Source organism: Lepisma saccharinum, chromosome 5, assembly GCF_977018435.1.
Source record: "Lepisma saccharinum chromosome 5, izLepSacc3.1, whole genome shotgun sequence".
Taxonomy (NCBI): Eukaryota; Metazoa; Arthropoda; class Insecta; order Zygentoma; family Lepismatidae; genus Lepisma; species Lepisma saccharinum.
Window position 1 is genome coordinate 77,612,250 of NC_139233.1, and position 14,391 is coordinate 77,626,640.

A 14,391-nucleotide genomic window follows, 5' to 3' on the forward strand; every position below is an offset into this window, starting at 1 on the left:
CACCCCCTGGCGATAGAAGTTTGAAACCTTCAATGGAGAAGCGGGAAAGTCTTATAAGTGCAATGTATGGTTGCTCAAAATCCTAAATGCATTTACAAGGTAACAAAGAAAATAAAAACATAGGAAGCTTTACTTTTCAGCATGCCCTCGTATATATACTTTATTGTAGATCCATTTCAGGATTGTAATGTTGTTCATTGACATTCCAAATTACAGTTTGCAAAATTTTAACACAAAATGTTAATATGAAATGAAATTAGGCATACCATATTTAATGCAAAATATTGAATTTTTCACGAGTTTTATCTCTTAAACCAATTGAATCTCACTCAAAATTTTTACTGAAGTTACTTATCATGGAATACTGTATTGTGTACAAATTTCAGATTTTTAAACAACTGCCCACCAGAGATATTTAACCCTGAACTTGGATTTTTTTTAACAAAAAGTACATGTTTATGACCCTGTAGAAAAAAAAGTTAAAGACTCAATCTTCAAATAATTTTGGCACACACTATTTGTACACAGGTACTTGCACAAAAAAATTCAAGTGTCAAACAAACTGCCTTCCCCCTTAAAAAAATGTCATTTTCAGCGATTAAAATACACAATTTTGACCTTAAAATTTATTATGAACGAATAATATTTAGAAAATTACACAGAAATGTAATTGTAACCTATAATGTGATTTACATCAGATTTTGTCTCATTGTCGTAGGACTTACCCGAGCTGAGATAAAAAAGTTGCTTACGAATGGAGAAAATGACGCATGCCATGATAAAAAAAAATACCTGCCATCTTCAAATCGGTGATAGTAAAAATAAAATAACAGTGGTTCTGAACTGTCAACATATGAGGCTCTCACCACACAAAAAATATTTTTTTTAAAAAATGGTCAAGCAACCATGTTGTATGACTTCATATGGATTGACCCTATTGTTATAACGTTTCTGGTATATGTTACTGAGGGTGGGGACAGACCTGGAATACCGGGAAAATTCAGAGAATTTGAGGTGTCAAAAAAAGTCAGGGAATTTTGTTGATTGACTTTTCTTTAAAAAAAGATATCGTTATGGAATTCTGCACGGGAACAGGAAATCTTGTTGTGAAGTTTCGGCATCAGCTTTTAAGCCCCTTTTATGCACAACACAACCATGGCACCAGAAACCAGTGATGGAAAGGGGGGCAGAAAAATGTGTTATGCCTCTAAATATTACGTGGAAAATGTATTGAATTATCATTTTTTCTTGTCCTTATGGGAGTAGTAAGGGGACAGAACTGATGGAGGGAATTTCAGTGGGTGGCGCCGTCAGATAGTTGTCGGATGTCGTAGTAAGGCATTTTGTTGGACAAACTGAAAGAACATTGAAACAAATAGGCTCCATTGATGTATACGATTTTTGTCTAATATCGCCACCCGACAAAGTATCTCACTACAACATGCGACAGAAATTGGATGCATAGCACTCTTATAGAATTGATTTTTGTTGGATGTCTTCGACTGCAACATCCAACAAAAATCACATGCATAATCAAGAGCTTTAGACTGCAAATGTGCTGCTGGAATTTTATTACTCTTCTGGCTCAGTTCACCTTATTTAATGTAGCAGTCCTTACGAAGGTTTCCTTTTATCATACTGACGTATTCCTAGTTTCACACAAGTTAACATACGTTTACAATGACATTGCACTATTCTTAAATGTCAAGAAAAATCCAACAAAAAGAGGTATCACGAAAAATAAATCTGCATTGGTGAACGTTATAAAAATTTGGCAAGTGCATGTTCCCAACCTCAAATTTGCTGCAACACTAGTATTGCAATGAAATTAACACCACTCTCTGTCCTGTGTGATTAAACTCATGAGAGATGGTCATTAATCTCTCACTGACTGAAGTTCATGTCCAATATTATGAAATAAAATACTATAATAATAAATACGTAAATATTTTAATATCATATTTACTTTATACTATGTGAATGAGATATGCGGTAATAGATAATTAAGGTACTCATGTTTTCCGCGAAGCTGTTTTACATTATTTTCTATTAATTTTGGTAGCCACTGCCACCATCCTCGTTGGAATTCGTTATGTTGTTGTTTGGCAAGTTTGTTTTTTCCTATATTGTGTTTGTGAATGTGCAATGATGTCTGGACACATTTTTTGCCCATTCCAAAAATCGAAATAACGTGAATTTGGCATAAAATGCGAATTGATGGCATTTTTAGCATTTTCTTTAAAAAAATTGTCCTAAAACAACAAAAAATCTCCGTGAAATTTAATATTCTTGTCTTTTCTAGGCTTAAAGAAACAAAGTGCCATATTTGTGTACATAGAACTTGGAAGTTTTTCAACATTTTATTCAAGAGTAAACTATAATGCTTGTTATACATGGAACAATCCCGACAGTCACATTAAAAAATGTATTTCCCACGATTTTTTCAACTTCTATGAAAACCATTTGCATTACAAATGCCTGGGTTCTAACAGAAGATGAAGTGCGTATCTACAGTCACACGGGAGCCTCATTTTCAGTATTTGTCGTGCGAGATGTGTCTTGAATTGCCAAGCTAAGTGCGCACCATTGGCATTTGTCGAGCGAGAAATAATGGAGATGTCGTTAGGGTATCTGACTACCTTGAGAGACCCGGGGTCGATCCCCTGCAGGGAAGAACCGGGATCTTTTCCACCTGTTCAAACTACTCTGGCGCCCACCCAGCATCTTATTAAACAGGTACCTGGAGTAAACTTTGGGGGGTAAAGGTAGCCAGGAGTGTGGTGCTGGTCACATCACCCCCACCTTCGGCCGTGATCAAGAAAGTGTGGGGCCCTATTTATTGCATTAGTAACATTGAGTCCTAACCTAATTTTCAGCATAATCACCACAGTTGTTCTGGCATTTGTCGTAGCATGGCACTAAATTTTGTATGCCCATGGCGTATGTGTCTGACAGCAAAGACTGGAACTATCTCTACCACAGTGTATCTCTCAAATCCTTGTCCTGCCAGAAACCTCTTCAGTTGAACAAAGAAATGAAAGTTGGTACATGCAAGGACAGGTGGTGGTCCAAGATCTCTCACCTGAAGTGATGCAAAGGGCCTGCCTGTACTCAGCTGTATGGGGTTGTGCACATTCGATTGGCCTTCCGTGATTTGTCTGCACAATCAGCTGACCATACTATCACTCATGACGTTCGGTCTGCACATGTCACACAATTGCTGGTGGCTCCTGCCAAATTCTACATCGCAGTTGGTGGGAGACTGATGAGAGCTGCAATCTTTAACGTAGAACTGTCCTAAAGTGGCTGCATTGCTACTGTACCAGATTACAGCTCATGCCACTTCTTCCTGCCTGCATGTGTGTGTTGCTCTCCGGCCACTAGTGCTGCGTACAGGCACCATTGAATCTTTTTCAAGATTGCCCTCGTATATGAACTTTCAGAAGCTGTTATTAACAGTGTGTTCCTGTTTTAATATTTGGCTAGCTAAATGTATGCAATTACATAAATTGCTTACGTTTAAATTTCTAATACCTACATACCCTTTTTGTCAGCAATAATATAACTGCATGTTGTCAGTTTCACAGTTCTTCACTTGGATATACTGTACTGAAGCAGAAATCCCATTGTATTTCTTAATCACTCGAATCTCATATAGTCGTAACTTTATAAATAATAAAGTATTTTATTTTAAACTTACTGTGTATGATAAAATTCCATAATCCTTCCCTAGCTTGTGAATTGTAATAATTTTCCAAATTCACTATTTTGCAGTTTGAATTTGAAAAATAGATAATAGAGAAATTAAGTCAATTTCATGGAAGATAATATTGGTACTTAACAAATCCATACCTGGATCTCTATGAGTTTATTATTTCCATTTGCAAAAAAACATCGATTTACTTTAGTTTCTAATTGTCAGGGGAAGACTTAAATTTTGTCCTGGAATGCCTGGAAAAGTCCGGGAATTTAATTTCTGCTTGTTTGTAGCCACCCTGGTTACTGTTAAGTCAGAAATTTCTGCCCCCTGTTACCATGTTTTATGATGATTATTTACATATTCATTATACAAATTTATCACTTTCCTATATCCATGTGGCTGCGAATGTGCATGAAATATGTACTACAGACTTCTACATACATATATTTAGACCTGTATCAGTATTGGAAAGTATTAGCACTGCATAACTGAAGTGCTCTTCACAAGCAAATCGGCATCAGATTTGTAATGCAGGATGTGCGTAAACAACATAAAATGATGTATAATTAGAGCTGGAAGTGGTCAGCAAAAAATGCTTTTTCTAAAGCTTTTTCTCCAGTTGTTTTAAAACAATGAAAATACATTGGTTGTCAGAATCTTCTCTTTTCACAGATTTCTTATATGTAGTGTAAAGACAAACTTTCTAAATTTAAAATACAGCTTTTTGATTTTAGACAAACAGTAGTTGCAAGAAATGTTGGTTTTTGAATGTTTTTTTCTGGGTATTATATTTCAGTAGGATTATCCAGGCTGTAGTCAAGAGTATATGGTGGTATACGCTCTAGTTAACCTTACTCACTAGTGTATACCTTGTGCTTTTAGTGTTAGCAGTATGATTATACAGTCAACTCTCGATACAATGACCTTTCACAGTTCCTGGGGAAAGGGTGGTTATTTCGAAGGGGTCGTTATTGGAATTTGCACCAATTTTCAGCTTAAACGGACACAAAGATTCCTAGGAGACGGTAACACAATTTATCCTGGTAGTTATACAACATGTTGTGCACATAACGCGTGTTGTGAGAAGTAAAATAGAACATGAAAACGTTTTCTCGAATAAAGTATTTAAATAATGTTACTTTCTTTCAATTGTGCACAGTCGTTGTTCTTCCAGGAAATTCTTACAATTCTAGTTCATGAGAAACCAGTTTGCGCTGAGACCTACTGAAAGGAAAACAGTCTCACTTATTGCAAGCGAAACTCAGAATCTTGACACCAGTCACACTGGCGCCAGCAAAAGTCGGGAGATAATCGGGCAGAATGAATGTTGGATTTTATACGGGTCTACTGGAGCATTGTCTGTTTACAAGATTAACTGGTAAGATAAAATCTCTCGGGAGAAACAACACAACCTTTCTAGGAACCTGACCAAAAAGAAGGCGAGGCTGTAAATTTTGTTCTGGTTTGGCTGTGTAAAATAAAAGGTAAAAAAAGGTCATGTTTTCTTTGCTTCAACCAACTTCATAGTCACCCCCTCCCCCATTCAAGGTAGCAGTCCAAACTCCTTCCTCGACTTGTATTGTAATCCATGTGAAAAAGGAAACGCACATCTTGCGACCTGTTTTCACCCAGTACGTATTCTAGGACAAGTCATTAAACAGCATCGCAGTCGATAATCATTTGGGTTTGGAATTTGATTTCACTTTAAACTGTATATTTAGTCCCGATTAGCCCATCATAAAATGAACTCAAAACAAACTTTATGAAACCTGTGCATTTTTAGATATCAAAATGGGAGATCGTTATTTCTCACGTTAATCGACAATTTAATGTTGGATTTAGGAGTATTCTCGATGTCAAACATCCGTTCCTCCAAACGTTTTCCCCTTGAATAATGTTTCTTTAAATTGGTCTCAGGGTCCATTCCTCCATTGAGCTCTTTTCTTTTCTCCCACATAAATGGTTCTGGAGAAAAGTGGCGATTATATTGTGTGCATTTCCTTCCAACACTGTGTTGAGGTGGTTTATTCTTGTCAGATGCAAAATAAAATTTACAGTTTTGCTTATCAGAAGGCGCAGAACATAAAGTTGTTTTAACTCTTGTTTTTCTTTCTGGAGATGGAATTGCTTTATCTTCAAACCAAAACAGCTTTGCAAGGTTCAAAACAATGACTTTTTCCTTGGCCCTGGATGAGTCATCGCTGTTATCAGCAAGTGATAGCTTTGCAGACGCTAGACAAAACACTGGTGCCAGCTGCAGTGTAAAAACAAGGAGACTGGCTGGAAGTTCGAGCAACAGGTGGTCGAAGAGAAAATCCTCATCAATTAAGATAACTCAACTGTCAAAGACTGAACTTTTATCAGCAGTGTGAAGAAGAAAGAAATGACCCTTGCTTTAAGTTTTACTATGCACCAGGCAATATTTCCTATGCAGTAAATAGCATTAAAAGAAAAAATAGGACCTGAATTCTGCAATTATCACATTGCCGTGCACATCAGTGACTGAGAATGAGCTGGGAAGGGGAAGGGTGCTTTTTTTTTATTTTATACTTGTCCTATTTGTTTTTTTTTTTTTTTTTGTTAGTTTCCAAGAATGTATCCAGAACTGGTTGCCCCATTTTAGACGCCAAAGGAAAGGAAGAGCAGTCGACTTCCACCCTCGCCTGAAATCACCCAGTGTGCACACACAGGCAAGAAAGAGCAAGAAAATCGTGGCTGAAACAATCGTCATCGCTGTCGCCCCCCTCCCCATACATGTTTGCTGAGAGGAAAAGAGAAGTCACTCAGCCAACGGAACACTTTTTTGGCAAATATTACGACATTGGCACAGTTAGGAAAGCGTATGAAGTGGGAAACGGGAGTTATGATGCACGTAAGATCGAAGTAAACTTTTGCGGAAGCTTGGATGACAAATCATTAAGCGGGTTGACTATCTTTAGTTGGCCTATGTGGCTTTTATTATCTCTAATAGTTTCGCTTTTTTTTTTTATGAAGTGTTTCAGGGAACAAAGAACACGTTTTGAATGAAAGCGGTTACTGGAAGTTGTCTGCTACAAGGCCAAGAGTTGCTCACTCACGGGGACCTGCTGAAATCTAGGTCAGAGCTGGACAGATGGTCCAGACTTCGTCACCACGCATCTTTATTTTGGAACATTCCTGCGATCTTCTCTTAATTTCTCAAGGTGGTTCCCCCCCCCCCCCCCCCATTCAGTTGTCAGCAGCTCTTAAGACAAGGAAACAAGTCAAGGTCGATTTAAAATAACATCTAAGCACATTCGATCTTCTCTTCTCGCGTATCCAAGACCAAGCGAAATTGTGTCATTCTTTAGAATGAAGGGATCTGAACCAGTTAATTGATGGGGTGATGTAAACTACTCATCATTCATCCTCTTGATGAGACCACTCGTCATTAGCATGACGAGTTATTGCTTGGCATGCGAAAGGTACAAATTACACAAAGGAATTAAACTACTGAAAAGACAATGGACACTCGTTGTGTTTTGTGAACCGTTGAACCTGTATCATGGCTGGGTGTAGGATAATTACCTGTCTATCTGAAGTCTCTTAGCTGAATGAAAATAGCGAAGTCCTCTGTAAGCTTGTCTCCTATTTGTTGACCAGAGCGTTGTAGTCCTCCTCACCTACTGACTTGCTGACCACCTTCACTCTCCCCACTCAATCTCCAAAGTCCGTCACCTCCCAGCTTGTCTCACCTCTATCTTCCCTGGCCATCGAGCTCTTCCTCGATGCCGAATCGCCGAATCGTGTTTATTATAATTGCTACCATGCAAACCGCTGACACCAAACCCAGAAGTATTACCTGTTTCCTGAATGCTCAGGAGGTTTGCATGGCACAACACAATGCATTGTAAACATGCCTAAGAGGCTTGAGACAGCTGAGAAAAACAAGTGAATGCCCTGGTCAACATGAAGCGTTCAGAGAGACTTAATAAAATAAACATACAATCTTAGGGATTGATACGAAATCACAATGGCAAAACAAGCCTGGTGCCTAAGTAGGGACTGTCGTTGCGCTTGGGGGAGGGGATGACAGAGGTAAAGTGCTATTGGATATCACCGAAGCGTGATGTGGTGGTGTCTATTTTTAGATCATGCCCACTTGTGACCCGCAGAGCCTCGTGAAGAGAATTGCAACACAACGAATAAAATGAGTGCAACAAACGTATTTTTCTGCCAATTTCCTTGAATTTTTAAACTTTTCTTTTTCTCTCCTTTCAAATTTTTCACAGTTCCCGGGAAAGGGTCGTTACTTCGAGAGGGTCGTTAAATCTGGGGTCTTAGAATTGAGAGTTGACCAGTGGCGTGGCGTGGATTTTTTAAAGTGTTACCGGTTATCAGTAGGACATTTAAGGGAGACTTGGGCGCCTCCCCACCTCATGCCCCCCCCCCCCCAATGTCTTCCAAGTAGTTCATATAATATTAATCTGGTACGTATGCAATTCAATACTAGATTTTGGTAAAGTTATTAATCAGAAAAAAAAATGTTGACATAAGGACTAAAGTGAAACCGCAAACATTGGTTGTTGACACAATAATACGTAATTTGATACTTACAGAAACATCGAAGGCTACTTATAGAGCAGATCAATCCGACTTTGAAAATAGTTATATGATGCTGGGATCCCGGGTTCGAAACCTAGCTTGCCCGACCCTGTGGCCGAGTGGTTAGCACATCGTGCTGCGACGCCAAGGGTCCCGGGTTCGAATCCCGGTCGGGCTTGGTTGTTTGTGAATGTCCATTCATCAATTTCATCATTTCATCACTCATCCCCATCTTCGCAAATTAGCCAAGAGGCACAAAACGCGAAGTAAAATAAACTAAATCAAGAATCAAGAATCGAAACCTAGCTTGGGCATGGGCGTTTGTGATGTCTATTCATCAATTTAATCATATCATCACTCATCCCCATTTTCGCAAATTAGCCAAAAGTGGCACAAGCGAAGCAAAATCAATCAAATTAAATCAAAAAACTTCTATGATGCTGTCATAAAGAGAAGTTTTTCATTTGATTTTGAATTTTTGGGTGCGTCATGGTCCATGTTATCCACATCTGAATTCGACACGTTTTTTTTGTTTTTTTCACCCGAAAATAGAGTACATGGCCAACAAAAGAGTTTCGACAACTGCACACATCCACATAACCACGGATAGTGGTTATACCACGAAACATTGAAATGTCTGTCATATAAAGCAGACGACTTGGTTTTTAAATCGTTCAAAATAGGTTTTGGCCTCCCTTTCGCCACAATTTCGATGTTTTCTGCAAAATAACGAACCGAAAGATTGCTTCAAAATATCTTCTATCGCACGATTACACACACTGTCCAGATAGGATGAACCTGCCACCTCGGAACTCGGAGCAAGCTTCATAAATTAATTGACAATGCCCGAAAACAACATAAAGACGAAAGACACCAGTCACAAAACTCCCACTGCACAGTCCCTCCCACAAACCGTTTACTTTTGTAACACGTGAAGCACCCTCCTTGCCCCCTCCCCTCTCAGCATCGGCCCTTCCCCAATATTTCCTTCGGAACCTGCAAGATGTCCAGTTCTACTAATGTTGCCATCTTAGTTCATTTGAAACCAGATTTGCCCAAATCGCGAAACATTTTCGTTTCAAATAAGACGTATGTAGAGTAGATGTAATCTTCATCTGTTTCCTAACTACTCCCACTCCCATGTTTCGCTAAATCCACTGAAATCTCATTTCTGACACCACTACTATTTCGTATATTTTACGTCCTTTGCTACCTTTAAGGCTTTCGCTTTATAGGATAATCGTGACGATGACGATGCGTGGTGAATTATTGAAATAAAATTATTATTTCTTTGTGTATGTAATTATTAATTTTTATAATTATGTAAGTAAAATAATAACAACGAACATTGAAATAACCATTTCTTGCTGAGGATTCGAACCTGCGACACCTGACACTTCAGAGCGTGCTAAGATAACAATCGGGAAATTATGCTTGTAAGTATTGTTTTCACCCAAAAACAGTTCTACCACCTCAAAAACATTGCTTCAATCCGAAATTATTGCATTCCTGCGACAACGTATGTCAATGTCAATCTGTATTATCAACAATTATCACAAATTCCTGTAACCGAAATAATATTATATGTGTGAAATATAGAATTTTAGGTTGACATTTTTAGAAGGACGGCGGACCCCTTGACCATACCCATCCCTCTCCTCTCCTTCTCGCCCATGATGTCGAAGAAGGACAAAGAGGACTTTCATAATCGCTGATATTTAGTGTAAATACAAAATATCACTTGGTAGTTTGCTTTTGCCCCAGTGTGATTTGATTTTTTTAAATTTTGATTTGGCGATTTAAGTCCACTTCATGAACAGTAATGCTAATCGGGACAGTTTAAAGTTGGATCCGAACCACTTGTGCCTCCACCGGGTATCGAACCCGGAATCCCTTGATTATAAGGCGGCGACGCTACTAACACTGCGCCATCGTTCCCCAGTGTGACTGGACACCTTCAGAGTAAGATAGACCCGATTAGGCGACTTAGCTCTTTTCTGTCAATTGAATATGGCAACACTGGTATGTTTCCTGTAAGGATCACCGGCAACTGCGCCGGCTAAACAGCCCGCCTCCTCCTCCCGCCATAACAGTCTTTACCGCTACGCCAAGTCTTCCTTTGGTGGGCTCAGGGTCCTTCCATCATGTTGCCTGTGGAGCGTACCGGATCAGTCCTCCTCTTCGCTTTTGCGGTGTCAGAAAAAATGTCAGTCTGCAATGTTTACTTTACGACAATATTACCAGTTTATGTACGTAATAATATTTTAAGACAGGTTCTTCAATTCTTTATATTTTAGTGTTACCTGCGGTAACAGCGGCTACATGCACGCCACGCCTCTGGAGTTGACTGTATTAACATTATGCCATCTGAAATGCTCATTCCTATAAATAAAACATTCAATCATTGGTTAATTCTCAAAATTGGTTCATTGGTTAATTCTCGAAATTAACCAATAGGATCTCTCCCAAGTAATGTGACTTTGTTTAAGTCTACTTCAAACATGCTCTGGGCTGAGAATAGAAGGAATTCTAAGCAGATGTGATATTTCAGAATTTATAATAGCATAGTAGTTTTTTGAAGAGGGGAAATTGCAAAAACTGCTTTGCTGGTGGTGTTCAATGTCCAGCCAAGCCTTAAGACTGTAAGAAATTCCATTCCTGCAACTCTGAAGATTTGTATTTGTAATATATACTTTTATTTTTATTTTAAAATATTGTTATCGATTCTTTCCAGGAAAGGGTGCCACCTCTAATAAATGATTTCCTCTACATATGTGATGATGCATACAGTCAGAGAGAACTTCTAAAATTAGAGAAGAATATCCTAAGAGTACTGGATTTTGATTTGGGCATACCACTCTCATACAGGTTTTTAAGAAGATATGCGAGGGTATGTATTGTTTACAATTCCTGGTTTTCTTCGTTGTAAGTGTTAACAAATTATGTATTGGACAGATTACTTGGCACTCAATACAAACTGATAATAGAAATATGGATGTATCTGTTCATTGGTAGAAATTGCACATAATTACAGCGGAACCTTGATTTTACCTTTTTCAGGGGACCATGATAATTGAATGTATAATGCAGGAAAATATAAAACCAGAAACGTAAAATCGGGGTTCCACTGTAACAGTAATATTAATAGAAATTATACTTTTTTGTAGAGAATAACAGCAGACAACAATCATAGCCAGCATCAGAATATTTAAGTGTTGTACAATTTAAACAGGGAACATCATTCAGCATAATATTTGTCATTAGAGGTTTCATAGGAGTTTGTAGGGTTGTTCAATTACATTAAGAATATGATACACCCGTGAAGTAACTACAGTTGTGAATGTCATTAAGATTCTCGGAAACTCAACATAAAATGCAAGCTTGACAAAGACGTGAAGCTGAGTCTGTGTCATACTGCATTGTTGCTCGAATGTTATGCAAATACTGAGGTTAAAGTGCTGTTTGAGCCTGTATCATTTACTAGGTGTCAGACATCTTCCGTGCGTGCATAAATTAATGGAATGCCATCTGCATAAACAATTAGTAGAGGCATGCATATTTAGTTTTTGACAAAACACTAAATGTGCAATAACACATTGTAATGTTAATTTTTCATGTTTCTGAAAGATGTAAGGTGCATTTTCCTACCCTGTTTTGTCGTGAAATGACTGCAAAATGCGAAATAGACTCTTAAACACGAAATTTAGTTTATTTACAGACGTGACACTTTCTGAAGTCTCAATTACCCTGAGAGTTATGCAATTCATGTGAAATTGATTAATTCTGCTGTAAATATTTGAGAAACAAAAATGGACCCCATTATACAAGAATGAACTTAATATTCTGATGACATAAATGTGTTATTAGAATTGATATGTTTATATTGTGTAGTAAGTGGAGTTTTAAATCAAATTTTGGATTATATTCACAATTTTAAAACTAAAATGTCTGTATATACCGCTATATTTTATTTACCGCTTTTGAACTCGAAATTGACCATTATTGTACCGAAATTTTGCTTTTTTATTTACCAAAAATACGTGCGTCTAACAATTAGTATTTTAATCATTCTTCATTGTTCAAGTAATAATATTTTGAGATATTGTTTTGTTTAGTTTTATCCTGGAATGTATTAGGTGGCCTTCTTTGAAGGCACCCACAAGTTAACAACTTCACGCGTTAGGCCCTGGCACTTGGACATGCAGTGAGTGGCAGTCTTGTGGAATGTCATTCTACATCCTCAGCTTTTATCAATGGCATAGTGAAAAGTTTTCACATGTGTTTTACTTTTCTTCCTGATAAGGAATTCACCTTCCAAATATTTATAGTTCTGGGAAGCTATGTGACTTGTCCCCATACTGAGTAGGGTGCATATAGCCTCAATGCTGAAACATCCATTACAGTTGAGACTGCTTATTACTGTAGGTCCCGGCAAAATATAATTTAAGACACGTTATTTAAACCTCATTTGTACGTAATGCATTTATACGTAATTCGGGGCTATACGTACTAATTTTTATAAATTACAGTTGAATTGTACGTAACCAAGCTACAATAATGTAAGAGAAGGATGAATTTCTTGTCATTACAAAAACACAAGGAGAGTTTCAAAACTAAACAGGTAAGGTGATAGCTCATGTTTGCTATGTTCCATAATAAAGACAACCACTGTTCCTTCAGTGAACTTTTTCAGTTGTTACTAGTTGGCTATGGGGAACAGAAAGAGGAAAACGTACACGCCTTGACCAGAAAGTACAATTTTATACGAGAACCCACAGTTTCACGCTAATTCACATAAGACTAAAACTGAAATAGCTGCAGATTTGGGCATCGTATCTACCACACTTTCCACAATCATTAGTAAAATACTATTTTAGACTATTTTTAAAATTGGGTTGTAAATTGACAAAACGTAGCAGTCAACAAGAGGGAAGATATGCAAATTTGGAAAAAGGGCTTCTTACCTGCATTTAAGAATCAAATTTTCAGATTTGTTAATTTACCACTTCATGACAGAGATAACCTGTATTACATATATCTTGTTTCTCAAAATGCACACAATTACAGTATTTTAGTAATGATATGACATGGTATCTAAATCTGATTTGTACGTAATTCTCAGTTTACGTATTATTTTATCTTCACCTTGACATACGTATAACTCAGGTTCAACTGTATTATTATTATATCACAATTAGGAACTTGAGGAAAATTGAGATCAATGATGGGTGAAAATGTGGGAGGTAATCTAATGCCATATGGTGAGTATATTTATTAATTAAATTTTCCCTTTTTTCCCTTTTAGTGTGCAAAAGCATCCATGCCAACATTAACACTAGCTCGCTATATTCTGGAGTATTCTCTGATGGAATACCAAATCATACACCATTCTGACTCCAAACTTGCAGCTGCTGCTCTGTTTCTCGCACTGAAGATGACAAAGATCAGTAACTGGACACCAACATTAAGATACTACTCAGGTATGTTTTTCTTTAATTTCTGCATATGGAAATTTATCACTCAAAATTTCTCATACCACTTCTTATTCTGGATACTCACCATGCACTTGTGCAATAATAATTACAAAGAGCCTAACATTTCAATGCCCGGAGGGGGAATTTTCATTGACAGTACCATATTTATTGTAGTTATTTTGTTATTTCTACTTAACGATGCTAACAAAATGTGTTTAGCATTGCATTTTACCAACTTATAATAGTCTTCTAGCAATAACCAACATTTTTCAGTGTTACTTTGCAACAAGTTAAGGTACCTAGTAATATAACATTGATTATAAAAAAACTAAGACAAAGTCCAAATGTGTACAGTGCAACCTCAATTTTACGATATTCAGGGGATCAAGCTGAAAAAACTTAAAATGCAGGAAAATGTAAAAGCTAGGAAAATATTTATCAATTTGCCACGTTGGAACCACCAAGATTGAATGTAAAATACAGGGAAATGTAAAATTGGGGTTCCGCTGTACCTTTGTTTTGTTCATATAGGCTGACAAATTTTTTACTTGACCTCAATCTTTCTTCAGATATGGAAGGTTAAAACTAGTTAAAGTAACTTTAAAAGGAAACTGCTGGCCATTCAACTGGTAAAGTAATTTTTTTTTCCTTTTT

The 14,391-nt window shown here is 37.4% G+C and overlaps 1 protein-coding gene across 1 annotated transcript in view; it reads left to right on the forward strand.

The window, feature by feature from the left end:
* Window positions 1-14,391, forward strand: part of CycB3 (cyclin B3) — a 42,609-nt gene that overhangs the window by 16,081 nt on the left and 12,137 nt on the right. The window contains exons 5-6 of the mRNA XM_083122688.1: window positions 10,998-11,153; window positions 13,569-13,743. Coding sequence (XP_082978814.1) covers window positions 10,998-11,153; window positions 13,569-13,743 — 331 coding nt within the window. The remainder of the gene's footprint in view (window positions 1-10,997; window positions 11,154-13,568; window positions 13,744-14,391) is intronic.